Genomic DNA, 16,370 nt, shown 5'->3' on the forward strand with positions numbered 1-16,370 from the left:
TGCCTGCGTGCACTCTGGCTGCTGCCACGGGGAATATAATAATAAACACAGACGACAAAAGTTTGTTTCCAGGGTCGCAGATTTGACTCTGGCAGCGCGCGTTTAGTGTTTGTTTCCGGTGCACCTGGCCGATTTTTACACTTTGTTGGCAAGAATTCGGCGTCCATTGTCGATCTATCATTTCAAATGCCGGCTAGATTGTGAATGGCAGCAGCATTTTTCTGTTTGCCCTCGCTCGTCGGGTGCTGCTTTGTGCCCGCGCAGAAATGCGCTTTCATGCATGAAATCCCCACGGCAGACGCGCAGCATCCCCCGAATGCAACCCCCGCGAGAAGTTTGCGTCCATCCGAGTGTACGCGCGGTTGTGCTGGGGCGTGGATGAAAACAAATAAATGAATGGAAACACGCGTGTTAAACGGGCGTAAGTAGCTCGATTCTTCTCGCGCGCAGGTCCATGCAGGACATGCAAAACAGATGTTCGGACATAATTGGATTTTTGACAAATGGAAATGTTTCTCTGCCGAGCAGAGCAGGGTGGGGCCGAGTTTCAACTCTTGCTGTCTGCATTTGTCAGGGATGAATGGACCGTTTTTTTCACCAAGGAGAATGACGAATTTGTTTTGACGTTTTCACTTTTCTGACGTGCGAAGCTTCCTTTTTAGAAAAATATACAGCATACGAAGGAGCTTTTACACAAAATCGTGGGCAAATGATCACGAGCTATTTTAAAACCTGAATAAATAAATTGTGTTTAAAATAGCATTTAAAATATATTTTCAACGAAAGCAGTTTCGCTATTTTGCTAGATTTTAATTTTTGTCAAATCTTACTCACAATTGGTTATAATTTTGTTTTTGAAAAATGAAAAGAGTTAAAATGATTTTTACAAAAATAACACAAGCTTAACAATTAAGAAAGATTTAATGTAGAAAAATTAGAATAAATAAGTATATTATTCTCTTTAATTAATTCTTCAATTCATTTATATTGATTATTGTTATTGATAAACTGTCAAAATATTTTAATATATTTATTTTCTACTCTCAATTTTCTAAATTGTATTCAAACTTTACCTAACCTAGACATGTTCAAAACTTGAAGAAGGGAGAATGAATATCATAATCGATTGATCGCCTTTGATATTGATCATTTTAAAGTCAGTCGAAAAATATGATTTTTCTAAGTCTTATTAAAATTATAAATTAAGCTCAAATTGAACAATCACCTTTTTCAAAATTGGCTTCTTAGTTTGGAAAGCAAAAGATCTTGTAGATGTAAAATGCTTTAAATTATATCTTGATTTCTACAATCACAACTACTTTACATAAACAAGAGCAGATTAACGTTGCGGAGAGCAATCAAGGTTTTTGCGCAAGAATTCGCGGCGGCCAGTATAAAATATGCATAAAATTATTTTCAAACAAATTCCAGACCGGCTCCGTCGGACATTTCCCCTGGCAATAAAAATTTAACAAGAGCATAAAGGCTCGTTCGCAATATGTGCATGCAAATTATTAGCGGCGCACATGAGAGCGCATGAGACGTGCCTTCATGAATGGAATGAAACACACAGCGCACAACACAAATGATAATAAAATATTTTGCGCTTTACTGCTGCTGCTACACATGCGGCTATAGCTATACTAAATTTTTCCCAGTACAAAAGGCGCCGTCAGCGTCGCGGATATCCTGCGCCAGCACGGCGGCGGGAAATAATTTTGCGTTAATTTGCGGAATTTGAGGTGGAGATTCAATTTAATGCAAAAAGAGAGAACTTCACCTTATCCTCGTTGAGAATTTTTAAATGGCGGAGGAAAAAATTCGATCTCGTATTTAACAATTCCTTATCCAATTAAAATTGTTATAGTTACATCAAGTTACATGTTATTACATTACATGATTTTTTACATAATTTGTTTTTATTTCACTTGATATGAAATAATTCAACTTCAAGCAAAATTATTGAGCTCGATTTTGGAATAATAAAAGTCGACAAATGAAACAGTCAATTAAAATTTAATAACTGGATAAAAAGGGCGGTAAATATTATTTTAAGGCTTTTAAAATTTAAATTTCAAGCGCTGGAGTAAATTTGCACCGGCATCTCCACTGACCTGACGGTTTTCAAGGTCACCGCATTGAATTCAAATATATGATAATATCAAAATAGCTGCTAAAACAAGTTTTTGCTGCGATTTGACGCGCGCAACAAGGCGTGCAATGTCTCTGCCGGCTAATTGGAGTTGTCAGTCGAACCGGCGGTGTCGGTGCGTCGCACAGCAAAAGCAAAAAAAAAGAGTCTCTGGCAATAGTGATCGCGAGACGTGCTCACTCTTTGAACGGGATATATAAAATAAAATAATAAAGCTAACACGGCAAACGACAACAAAGAAAGCGGCGCTGAAAATTTAATCATGCGCAAAAATTTGATCCTCTTTGACAGAGAGCCTAAAAGCAGCTTCTTCCTCTCACGTGGAGCACAAAATCGGTCTCCTTTGCCCTCTGAATTTCCGTATAATGTATTCAGCCGCACTTGTACGCGTATATCATTATATGTATGACGCTATTTTTATTCGGAACAGCGCCTTTTCCCATACAAAAAGAGACGGCGAGACGAGGTGCTCCATCGCCTTTATTTCAGGCGCCTCCATTCAACCTTTTTCCGATAAAGGAAAAAAGACCAACAAGTGCCCTCTTTCGATTCTCCATTGTCTCTCTGCCCGAGTATATCGAAGCAGATCAAATTCATCGCTTTGATAGTCTTCTGATGGATTTGTTATCTCGTACAAAAGTTTGCTGCTCTGAAGCGAGAGAAGAGCTTCAGCTCAAAGTTAATTGGTTTGGTGCAGATTTTTTTGCACTGCTGCTGGGTTGAAATAAAAATTCTGCTCACAGTCATCAAAGCAGCCATAATTCCCATACCAATTTGTAGGGTAGAGGTCAATATGGAAATACAATTCTGGATCCTTCTAGATTTGTTTGCCAAAAAAAAATATATATTTTTTAAATTAAATAAAATAAAATTGCGTCTTAATATTTATAATTTACAATTATGGACTGCTATTTTTATAATTAAAAAAAAAAAAATTGGCAGGAAATTTAATTGCTGTAGCGAATGTAATTTATTTATGAATCACAATTAGTGCTACAAATTGCTAGAAAAAGAGCAATAATTAAAGGGAGGAAAATTAAAATTATACAGAATCAATTTATCAGGTTAGAAGCTCAAAATTACGTAGTTAAATTACATCTAGTTTTTTTATGTTAATGAATTGAATTTTATGGGAAGTACATAAACCTAAATGTTTTTTGTTTATTTCTTATTAATATAATGCAATTCTATAAAAATTAGAAAAAAAAATATCCGAATTATGTGAAAATTTATCATAAATTTGTATTATAGATTAGGTTTCAAGCAATGTGAAGTGATTAATAATCGATGGCATATGAACTAAATATTAATATCAATTTTGATCATAAAATAAAATTTTAAAATCCTTTTTTAAAAGTCTCGCATTTCCTCACATGGACCACAAATTTGTCTGCGGGCAATCAAGAAATTATAAATGAAGCGAGCGTGCAGCCGAGAAATTCAACCTGACTTGTCGGGAGACGTCTCGAGATGAAGATTGTTATTACATCTCCTTTGATGGCGCACGCAGCGTCTTAAAATTCTCTCTCTCACATCGCCGGCAAACAGGCTAATTTATCAAACAGAATTAATTCAAGTAATGAAGTAACGGGTTGAGCGCTGCGAGCTGAAGATGCACGGCTCATTCATCATATTTTGGGGCCTCGCGGACCATTTTGTGCGCCAAACTTTGCTAATAAGTCTCCGACGCCCGCAGGCAAACGCCGCACCCGCGATCATATTATAAGACGCGCGTAAGCGAAACCGGCAACTATATTATTGTTATTACAGCGCCGGCATCTTGTCCCAACTATTCGAGCTTCATTAATTCGGCGGAATCCGCATGACGACGCGCCATAGAGTTTCCGACCCTAAAAGTTTTGCGGACGCCAAAGAGAGGAGAGAAGTATTCGCTTAGATTTCAATTTAATAAAGGGAGCACCTTCATCGTCATCTAACTGAGTGACGGCCATCAAGGCAAAGTTACATTATAATGTAAAATAAATTTAAAAATGAACGTAGCAGGTTGTGCAATTTAAAATCATTAAATATACAGAAGTTTAAAGTAAAGTTAATTAATGTTGTTGGAATTACTTTTTTTTGTAAATTTATTAATGAAGACATATTTTGTTTTTAAAACTTTAAAAAATATTTTAAATTTAATATATTTTATATTTTTTGTTGATATTTAGCATTAGAAATATAATTGTTGATATAAGATGAATTTGTAAATAAATTTTATATTATCAAAAAGAAAACTTTAAATAGTTCTTTGCTTGCAACATTATCTTGTAATGTGAAAATTACGCAAATTGTAATTATTGTTCTAGCATATGTTCTATTCGAAATGTATATTATTTAATTATTTCAATTACATTATTGCATCTAATTCTTAGAAAACATTCTATAGTCGCTATAATCATCACACAAACTTTTTGTTGCATATCAACATTATCAAGCACCACAATATCATAATATAAAATCACTTGGATGATTTTATTTTCAATAAAAAAAATTACGCACATAACAAACGCACAAAATTGCGGAAAATTAAACATTTTCATTTATAAACTCTCTATCAATCTATATTAAACAATGTAATAAATTAGAAAGAATGTACATAAAATAATTGAATAATTAAGAATAATAACCGTAAAAAGCGAGACAGATTTTTTTTCAGCCTATAAGCCAGCATTATGCAGCACAAAGCAAATATTTGGAACGGCGTTTCATTATTTTGATCATTAACGTGCAGATTTGAGCCGAAAATTTGCCGCCAGAATGGCAAATATGTGCGAAAAAATTCGCGAGAGACGGGTGAGAGAAAGAGGGAAATAGCAGCGCGCACACAGGTATTTATTTAAATGCCGCACCGCGGGAGAGAGACGGCGAGCCGAGTGCTGTTTTCACATTTTTGCGTGCGGCAGCAGCTCTTGACGAGCCAAAACATCAAAGCCGAATCCCCAGCTCGCGCTTCTATTCAGCAGAAATTTTATTTCCACGCTGCGTTCGCAGCCCCTGTGCGTTTGGGTGACAAATCCATTTAGGCGCTCAGACCCTGTCTCCACCTTTTTCAGCACCAAACGCAACGTTTACTTTTGCAATCATCAACTATTCAGCTTGAAAATTTGGCAGCTAAAATTTAAAGCGAAGTGTCACGAGAATTTGTCTAAATTTTTTGGTTCGATACAGAGAATTTGATTTAAAAATATTTATCAAATTTTTATCCGATGTATATAAGCAAATTATAATTAACAAAATTTATAACACATGAAATTTTCAATGAAAAAATAAAATTTAAGTTTCTAAAAAATACAGGAAAAATGCTAACACATCAACGGCTAAGATCTAATTGATTGTTTCATAAATTCAAAAATTGTTATTAGATTACTGTAAAATTAATTGGCAATTAAAATGTTGAAAACTTTTCAACTATTCTTCGCTACGAAAATAATTAATTTGATATGAGTTATTAAATTAAATTTTATTATACTGTAGAAGTAGAAAATAGCGCGGCAGAAATGCGAATCTAAAAATAGTGTATAATTATCATTTAAATTTCTTTATAAAGTTCAACATAGAACAGGCTTTTGCCTGATTTATCTTTCAATATCTACGTTTTTCGTGAAATTTAATGGAAATCTTTGTCATCAGTCATTTTATATTTCAAAAAGAATTCTTGCTCAAGGGGCTCATGACTCTAAAATTTCCAGCCATTTTTCCTTTGCCGTGGTTTGCTTTTTATGCAAACTGTATCCTTTTGCGCGAGTCAAAGCAGCGTGAAATGTCATTACAGGCTCGTGTTGACGATTTGAATGACGCCGCCGCCAACGACTCTCATGTGCTTTCTGCACACTCGCATGAGAAAATGCTCCTCTCGACGAGAGTGAAAGAAAAGCAGAAGCCGCTTTTCCTCCCAGCAGCGTCGCCGACCACGACAAGCCAAACAAAACTTGTGGTGTGCGCCGCGCGTCTGTCTGTCTCTCTTTATTTCCCTTTCGCTGTCAAGGGACTGTGAGTGAATCTGGGAATCTGCGTGCCACGCACTTGCTGGCCAACCAAATCCTTAAATCCGCCTTTCAAGCACACAGACACTGACGTTTTTAACTCAAAATTTTTTTAACATTCAAATTTTGTATAGGATTTTTATAAGAATGCTGGCTGGCCATGGGCACATCTGGTTTGAAGATTCAGAACTTGTCCATTAATCCATGCATGTTTTTTTTTTTTTTATCATTATTCTGAATGAGTAAAAAATATTTTTTGAGAAAGCCTCCAAACAAATGCATGATGTTGAACACATGAAAATTATTTTTTCTATTTTAACAATCGTTGCTGGAAATATCAACTAAATGCTCAAAATTGGATTCATCCCTTACATCACTATCCAGTTTAAATATTTGCAAAGAGCGCATGGAAGTATTATTTTGCTCTATGTAGACTTAGATGTACATTACCAAAATCAATTTCTGATCTCAACTTTTGCTTTTTATTCTACATCTTTCAATTCAATTCTGATTTATACATATATTCTGCTATATATTATCACGCAATAACACGGATGGTCAGATAACCAGAGAATTTGCATTTATGGATCTACTCTATGTTGAGAGGTCATAATTTATAAAAAAAATTATATGTAGCAAACAAAATTGACAAAATTTAAATTTCAATGAAACTTCTTTCTAGAACTTTATATTAATAAAAAAATATTATAAATAAAAACAATTATTTTTAATTTATATATAAAATGGTATTATTACTTTAAATTAAATAACAAACAAAAAGTTTAATGTCAAAATTAGATGTAATCTTTTTTAATTAAATTTTAGTATTATTTACTAAATAATATTAACTAAAATTTTCACTTCAATCTGTTGATATTTATGGCATTTTTATCACCTTTCAGACTAGGGACAATCAGCCTAAGAGCGTGCAGGTTGTCGGCTGTGAGAAGCCACGCATCGCCGCCGAGTGATAAATTGACCGTGAAAATTATGTCTGCCGGCAGGACAAACTGAAAGGGCAGCGCCGTTTTGCACGGTTTACGACGCGGACGAGTCGGGCTTTTGCTTTCGGTATATTACGGCAATAATATTCAGGTGCAGCATAATTATCTGATGGAGAGAGGAGGGAGGCCTCATTAGGGTGCGTTATCATTAGACCGACGAGCCATGAGTTTCTCTCTTCCAGGTGCATAATTTTGATCAAAGCGCGCGACTCCTTTTGAGCATCCGTTCGGAATTAAGGGCTTTATTGATAAAAGCGGTGGCGGCGGCGGCGGGCGTGCGAATCGGGCGAGCAGTTATAATTAATGAGATTCCTGGCGCGGCACAAACCCACCCCTCGGGCCTGAAATATTAATTAACCCTCGCGATAACATATTACACACGCAGTTATTTGCTCCGCCGACCAAATTGATTCGGATTCCCGAGTTTGGACGTGCTGCTCGTTTGTTCACACTTCGCCTCAATTAGTGAGTTGTGAGATACGAAAAATAGCAGCCAGTTTATATGGGCGTGAAAAACGCCGTGTTGTTCCTCCTCGCCGCCTTTAATTGAGAGGAATGTCGGCCCGGCACGGCTGCCCCTTTGGCTTTATTATTACTATTATTTTGTGAGAAACTGTTGAAAACGCGCGCTTGAAATATTTATTGAGCACCTGACGACGCGCCGCTGCCGAGAGCGCGAGGGGAGGTTTTTTCCACCGCGCGAGAGCGTTTATCTCTGTGGTATAAAATATACGTGTTCGCGGCGGCGATGTACACACATAAAGTGGATGTATCATGCAAACACACTCGTGAGAAAAAAAAGGAAAATTCGAGGATGGTTGTTTGTAGCAGATATGTCTAATCAAACAATACAAATTGTTAAAAAAAAAAAAATACAATTCAATGATTGTGAAATTACTTTTGTGTTTAGATGACAATAAGTCGAGATAATTTTTGAGCATCTCATGGAAATTAGAATAATAAAATCGGCTTTTCCTTGATGGTTTTTGTTTATTGTTTACGAGAAAAACAAAAACCTGCTCTGGCTTCCTCTTAAAAAATTAAACAACTCTAAAAACCAATCACGGAAAAGCAGCGGAATCAAAATTTATATCACCCTGATCCAGCCCTCGACAGGGTTATTTCACCCCAAAAACAAAAATTTATTATTTATTAATATCTTATCATCAGCAATAAAAGAATGGCATAAAATATTTAGTTCATATTAATTTTTCAATTGGGACTATTAAGCCTGCACATTGTTTGTGACACAAACAATTTATAACAGAAATTGTTTGAAATAAATCATGTCTAAATCTAAGTCAGTGATATAAACTAGGAAAATACTTTAAAATTATAATTGTTTTATATCATAATTTTATAATAAAAATAAAATTTTAAAATGTTTTAATATTTTTGTTTATAAAAACTTTAAACTTTTAGAATCAAGAAAAAAAATATATAAGTTATTTAAATAAAAAAAACCTTGTATAAAAATATTAACATTTTTCTTTAGACTTATTTTATATTCTTCTTTTGCACCCTACAAAACAATCACGATGTTCATAAAAGCACAAACAAAAATGGTACTCACCCCTGCACTCGTTGGCGTCCTTCAGGGTGGCCCTTCCCCAGGGTCGGTCGAAGTGGAACGGCTTGCACTTCTCGCAGTCGCGTCCGGCCGTGTTGTGTCTGCAGTCGCAAACGAGCTGGCCGTTGTCCCTGGCCGAGGGCATGCACTTGGACGCGTGGCCGTTGCATTTGCAGCGGCCACCGACGGCCAGATCGGACACGGCGTAGTGGTAGTTGAAGTGCTCGATGCCGGTCTGCTCGGTTTCATTCAGCGGGGTGAGCAGGTTGGTGCTCAGAGCTTCGTCGGGGGTGGGTTCGGGGGCGGCTTGCGGGGGATGCAGCCGGTTGAACACCACTTTGATGTCCGTTGCTGTTACCCAGTCCTTGAATTTTAATGCAAATGTTAAAAAGTGGCGAAAAAATCAAAGGTAAAAATTCTTCCTTGGGTCTATCCGCTTATAGCTCTGCTATTAAAACTTAATTTATCACGCTTTAATTTTGTCTCGTAAAACTTATCTCCTCTCAAGCCGGCTTTTCCTCCGCAATAAATCTCATAATCTAGTCATTACTATTTTCACGCGCCACGCAAAGATGGCACAATGCACGCACGGATTATAGGCTGCAAATTTTGAGCCCTTTGTGACCCGAACTCCTTTTTTGGAGAGCTCCGGAGCCGGCTCGAAGCCATATGGAGATGCTGCCGGGCCATAAAGATCGAGTCGAGCGAGAGAGAAGACCTGCTTGCGCGCGTAAAACAGACTTTCAGATACCATGCACAGAGCGGCAGGATTTGCTTTCGCAGCCAGCATATGTTTAAACGATGTAACTTGGAGATGTTATCGCGAATTTATCTTGGTGTGTACGTGGAAAATTGTCAAGATGCGTGTTTATGGGAAAGCGCCTAGGGGAAAGTAGAGAAGTTTATACTCGAGCTGCTGACGAAATTGATTATAAAACTGGAAAGTCTGTTTTGAATTTGTCATTTTTTTCTAGAGGCAATGTTAATTTAACTGTTTGTTTTGTAGCTGGATAGCTGGAGGAAGATGCAGTAATAATTTTTAATAATTAAAATGCAATGAATTTTGTAGCATAAAACATTGTTTTGTAACTGGCAAAAATATTAAAAATTTCCTAAACAGGGATCATCCACCGTCTTCATATTCATTATTTGATTTGAATTAAGCACACAGCATCTTTGGAAATTTACTTCAGACAGTTTGCATTAGTGGTTCATTTCAATATAATAGCAGATTTCCCCGACTGGATAATAGACCCTTGGCAAAGTTTGCTCATTAGGAGTTAATAAACGCAAATGTAGCCATAAACCGAAAGTGGAATTAGAGATCTTGACGGGAGATGCGCATTCAAAGAAGTTCATCAATACAGAATATCAAATGAATCCTTTTGGAATAAATTCAATTACTCAACATGTAACTTGAAAGGTCAAATTTATCACATGTTAGAAGGCCTCTCCTTTTTTAATAATTGAAATAGACAATTTTTCTTAAATATTTTTGTTGCACATAGAGTTTCTCGACTTATTTCTGCCGTATTACATTAAACAAATCGAAGAAATTTATAAAAAAAAAGAGAGCGGAAATCAATAAAGAAGAAATTCATACCATGCTGTTTTTGCCACACATTTCCAAATCATAACTAATGTATCCGCAAATTTACATTAAAGTTAGCTAAAAAAAGTGGCTGAGTCATAAAATAGTTGGAAATTCTTTTCAATTGAATTAAATTGCTGCGCTTCTCCCTTCAAATCTCTGACCAAATGGAATGACAGAAACAAATCCAATTAGAAATCCTCGCGTTTAAATGTAAAGACCACCCAACTTGAACACTACTGACCTGCAAAACGGGACTGCTGTCGAAGTCAGCCGCACTCGGGCGTCCCTCGAGGGTGCTGAAGGCGATCCTGGCGCCGATGTTGTTGGTGCCGAGGTCGCCGCGGTGCGCGTCCATGCACAGGGCCTCCTGCTCGTTGGCCTTGGTGATGGTGGCGCGCGGGGGTTTGCCGTAGTCCTTGCGACACGACGACGAGTAGAACTGGAAGGCCTGCCACGTGTTGCCGTAGTCGACGCTCTTGTAAATGGCCATCGAGTCGGGCTTGAAGCGGCGCGAGCAGAACTGCAGACTGATGTACGTCAGCTCGTACGTCTTTTCCAGCGACAGGACCAGGGTCACGTTGTCCTGGTAGCCCTGAGGGTGCGGCTGCATCGGCTCCGAGCGCCAGCACGTCAGGTTGTTGGGGTTGTTCAGGTCGGTCAGGTAGTAGGGCGGGTGTGCCAGCTTGGGCTGACTCCCGTCGCAAATGTGGCAGCCTTCGTTTTTACCACCTGACGGCTCGCAGTACCTGCGGGCAAAACGAGCCAGCGTTTTATTGGGGTTGATTATGGGTTAGGTAAAATTGCTTTTTGTGATCAGCATAACACGCAGAGCAAGAAAGTTAAACTGGTGCACTTTTTCTATTAGATGAAACACTGAAAAATATTGTTGAAATTATAAAGATAAATCAGGATAAATTTTAATTTATTTTTCAACTTGAAGCTTTAGTTAACATGTCAATTCTCTTGCCAAGATTTTGGCATTATTTATAATGTTAAAATGTTTGCAGTATCCAAAAATAAGCAAAATTTTTCTAAATAATAATTAAAAGACGTCTAAAATTTGATATAAATCAGTTGTTTCAAAATATTGGGAAAAATGAGCAAGATTGGGAATTTGGAAATTATAATATGCTTAGTGTTTTTACTTTGCTTTGCTATATTCTTGTTTGTATATCAATGAATTATGTGAATTATATTCTCATGATAACGAAAATACATAAATATTTTTTCTTCCTTGTTAATCTTGTTTTAAATTTTAACATGCAGCATAAAATTCATTAACAACAACTGAAAATGACTACCCCTAACCCTAAAATTAATTATTCTAAAATAAATTAGCTTTAAGTTGTAACATGAACTCTTTTTTTTAAATTAAAAATACAAATTTATTATTGAAATGGTATTTAACGCTCAGTTGTTCAATAAAACAAGTAAAGTAAATAAATAATTAATCATTTTATTTTTAAATAAATTTTAAAATTAATTTATTGTTAGTATTACATCAAAAATTAAAAAGAGTATTAAATGCATAATTTTTAATAATTTAAATTTATTAACCGTTGCACCCAGATGAAGCATAAAACATTATAACTCATTAATCCCTTGTTTACTATACCAGTGAAAAGACCTTGGATAAATGAACCTGTTTGTTGTGTTATTGAGTTTTGTCGTAACTGAAATAACAGTCAGAATTTCTGAAGTTTCCGCCGTATAAAATTTGTTGTTTGGGCTAGACTTGTCGGATAAATTGCAAAGTCTGAAAGACTCGGCGCAACCACAGCAACTTATACACTGTGGCATAGAAACTTGCGAATCGCAAACAGTCTGCAGCCTTTTGCTTAGTCTGCCGGAGTACGACCCACGACCAAGTAGATTGGCGGCTTATTTATTTGATTTTCAGTCCCACAAGTCTGCAGCTCGCTAGATCTCCCTTTGTACACATTCATCCAGCTTCTGCGCGAACAGCATTTATTTGAAAGGATCAAGGAAAATAGAAGTAAATTAATGTGGCATGACAGGAATATGCAATAAAAATTTACTTTGCCCTCGGTCCGAACACAAACACGTACAGCAGGGAGTAAATGGCCCATAAATTGGGATTAGACCGCGTAAATACATCTGCCATAGCAAAGAGCTAGGGCGCCATATATTTTATACAGTTTTATATAAATAATACACCGAAAAGTGTTTGACTTTCGATGATGCTTTGTAGCTTCATTATTTTCCAGATAATGCTCTTTCCCCAGCTTATTTTTCGGAGAGTTTTTGGAGAGAGAGCGGTCCCTATCAATTAATTGGCATTAGTTCACATGAAAGAGCACGTCGCGTTGAATCAAGCATAAAGTTGCGCCGGGGCGTGTTTTCTCGCAGAAATTGCTATCGATCGCAAGTTTTTATGGCATTTTTTTCTCTTGTAACAATCGAAAAGCTTTAGGGCCTGAAATTTCCTATTTATACTTCCAGACTGAAATTGAGGCGGATTTCTTCGTCTCGAGACTCGCGAGCGCAGTTTCCACTTCTCGATTGTCGACTGTACAGAGGTCAGTCAATCTTGATTTCCCTCGGGATATAAAAGTGAAAATGTAACACACGCAGTAGCAGCAACACATACAAAGCCGCAGATACAAATTTTTTTCTTTTCAGTCAGTGAGACGTGCGCATAGTAATTTGTCAAGGTGGTAAACATCTGTTGGGTTTGCATTATTTGATTGCGTATAATGGTGAACCAATTTGAATAAAGCAATTTACTTTCAATCTAATTGTAAATAATGCATTGTTTTATTTTCATTGAAGAAAATGGAATTAAATTTTAAATTAAAAAAACCAATTACCTCAACAATTTTAACAACTGAGTCAATTTGAGTTAACAAAATATAGTTTATATGAAAAAAATTGAAACGTGCTTTTTTTTCTCACTCCACTTTTGGCTTTGGCTCGCTACTTTCAATTTGCAAAATTGCTGGAGAACCAGTCCGTGTCACACGGTTTGTTGAAGTGGCCTATATTTCTTACGTCTTCTTGCTTGCTCTCAGCATCAAGCATCAAAAGCGGAATGTCTGCTCAAAAGGGAATAAAACACAAGAGGGATTGTACCAATTCCGGCTGGAAAAAAAGGGAAGAGCGGCGCGTCTCTCTCACGTTTTACGGCCGCTGTTCCATTTTATTTGCCGGCTCGCGTCTTTCTTTCCGAATTGCAGGCACATGATCGATTCGCGTGACATCTCCGCAAGAAAATCCATCTATATACTTTTCCGGGTTATGCCGAGTGCGAGTATGGAGAGCCGGCGCTACACTAGCTTAGATTCTTCCTTCTTTTATTGACAGTAATCTAGAATTGATTTTTGTCCCCGGGGAGCGCCGGCAAATCCGAAATTTATTGGCCCGGAAAAGTGAGAGCCGGGAATTTATTCAAACGAGCGAACTTTTTTCTATAAATCGTCCGGAAAATAGGAAGTTTACGTTCGTATAAAAAAAATCGAGAGCAGGCAGAGCGAGGAGCGACGCCAAGAGATCAAGTTGACTCGTCCGTACGTGATTTAAATGTCAACAAGGGGACCAAAAATATAATGATTAAAAAAAGGGAAAATAAAGGACTGGGAATGCGCTCTCGTTCGAATCAACTTCTTATACTTTTTTCCTCCTTTGTATATTTGGTTTCGACTCTTTCGGAATATAAATAAAGCTGAATGCAGTTCGCCCTGTTTATATATTGAGCAAAATTATTTCGTATTTGTTATTCGCCGATTTCCCCGCCCCTCAAATCAACTGATCAAACAGTTTTCTCTCCGTCGGTAGGAAAAACGCCGCGCTACTTCCTGGGGGCAAAACGAAACAAAAGCATCTGCAGAAGTAATGCAATTTGCCCGGTGCTTCATTTCATTTTTTCTCGGTTCTTTTTTGTTCCCCGCACTATACAACAAACAAATAATAAATCTATAAGATATTCTGTCTGCTCCGTTTTCCAGCTCCTATACTGTAATTATATTGTTCTGCTTGGAATGCGCGTAATTTATATTATACGCGCGCGGCGCTCAACTCAACACACGCACGCTCGCTGAAATTCAATACGCGCAATTGCTGTTATACAATCAGCGCGCACACACACACAATTATTATTGTGTTGAATATCGAAGGAATCGGCCAAGTGGAAAACAACAAAACTTTTGCTCACCCAGCTGTTATGGGTTTTTGTAACTGCGGTTGAACGCAGGGCGGAAAATTGCATCGCCCGCGGTAAATGGACAATTGGAAATTATCCCATCGGCTTCCGTGTAAACCAAAGTGTATTGTTTGCAGCCTGTTTCATTGAATTCAAATTAATTCCATATGAGGTTCTCTCCTGCTGTTAATCACTTTTAATTAAATGAAAATATTCAATCAATTGAGACTATTTTGATAGATATATAAATATTAATTTCTAAAATTACTACCAAAATATTTCATCAATTTTTTTCAAATTAGCGCATTTACGAGTAAATTGGGTTGAACTTCAAATCGTTTATTTTAAAATGGATAGCAATATCCATATATAGTATATGTTTTTAAGGTTTTAAATTATAATGAAGTCAGTTCAGCTTTCAAAATTTTCACGGATCATTCAACACATTAATGTGAAACATAACCACAAAGCACAATAAAATAAATTTTCAAACCTTAAAATGATTACTTCTTTCAGTTTGGGGATTTTATAAATAAGTTTCAAATTGTAATATATTATTTAAAAAATTATTTTGGCATAGCAAAACTAAAGATAATTCAATGATAATTAGCAAACCAGGATTACCAAAAACTCAATATGCATATTAAAGGAATAAATATATTTTAAAATTAATATTAAGTATTAAAAAAATTATCTGAAATATATTAAATTTACTTTAAATTCAATTAAATTATTAAGTTAACTTTTTTTTACAAGAAATACTAACAATAAGAAGAAAATACTTCCATTTAATTTATATTAAACTTCAATTTTGGACTTCACTATTTACAGCAGTTTGCAGCGCTTCATTAAATTAAGCAAAAAACATAAAGATGTACATTAATTTAATTCGACTTAATTTTAAGCACATTTATTCAAAAAATTGTCTTCAAATGCACTACTCTCTATACTCGTTTCATTAAAAAAAAATGGTGTGAATACAAATAATTTATAATTTTTTTGCAATGTGTATATATATAGTGATTAGCCTTCCAGGTATTTATTTTTAACCTGCTTCTGTGTTCTCAACAATTTAAAATTAATAGGAATTTTAATTAAGTTGACAGAATGAATGTAATATAATGATTACATTCAATTTGGGAATCGTAAAAAATAATGATGAAGGTGCATTTTACATGGTAAACTGCAATATTATGAACTATCAGTACATTAAATAAGGTGATATAATCGAGAGCATAATCTGTAAATGTTGGACTGCGAGGATGGCCTTACCTGGTGGGCTGGAGGCCGCAGGTGCTGGAGGCGAGTACGTTGCGTCGGAAGGCGGCATTGACGAAGTCCGGAATGCATCTCTTGGGCCGGAGTTGGGCATTGTCCTCGTAGCAGGGGTCGGCAGGGCCGTCCTGGAACAGCTTGGAGAGGTACGAGTCGGAGGCAGCCGAGGAGGCCGTCGCGGAGGCGGCCAGCAACAGCAGTAGCAAAGCTCGCATGGTGCTCACTCGGGCATCACACGCACACGTGAGCGACGCACTCCGCGTCCCAACACTCACTGACTGACGACGACTGCTGCCTTTGGACCGCGCGCGGAGAGGCACAATCCACGCGGGGTCTGCGCGCCGCGCTCTCGATCCGCCGGCGGACCCTCCCGCGACCCACCGCAGGCTCCTCCTCCTCGGCCTCCGCCGCCGCCGAATTTCCGATTCACGAGACTCGCACCCTGATAAGGAAAATAATATAATTGAATAAAAAAAAGATACAGAGCACACCTGCTCCAAGGTTGACTACAATGAGATAAATGAAAAAATTTATCGCTTATCGAGTATGATTGGAATGCGGGAATACTTCTTCAGTTAAAAACTTCTTGATGGAACAATGATTTGTCACAAAACTGACTTAACAACGCGA

At 37.0% G+C, this 16,370-nt stretch overlaps 1 protein-coding gene across 1 annotated transcript in view; it reads right to left on the reverse strand.

The window, feature by feature from the left end:
* Window positions 1-16,042, reverse strand: part of LOC132197348 (netrin-3) — a 57,796-nt gene extending 41,754 nt beyond the window's left edge. Inside the window, exons 1-3 of the mRNA XM_059620594.1 lie at window positions 15,738-16,042; window positions 10,548-11,052; window positions 8,716-9,076 (exon numbers count right to left, since the gene is read on the reverse strand). Of these exons, the coding sequence (XP_059476577.1) occupies window positions 8,716-9,076; window positions 10,548-11,052; window positions 15,738-15,955 (1,084 nt within the window). The 5' untranslated portion in view covers window positions 15,956-16,042. The remainder of the gene's footprint in view (window positions 1-8,715; window positions 9,077-10,547; window positions 11,053-15,737) is intronic.
* Window positions 16,043-16,370: the final 328 nt, after the last annotated feature.

This window comes from Neocloeon triangulifer, unplaced genomic scaffold, assembly GCF_031216515.1.
Source record: "Neocloeon triangulifer isolate White Clay Creek 2 clone unplaced genomic scaffold, ASM3121651v1 ptg000012l, whole genome shotgun sequence".
Taxonomy (NCBI): Eukaryota; Metazoa; Arthropoda; class Insecta; order Ephemeroptera; family Baetidae; genus Neocloeon; species Neocloeon triangulifer.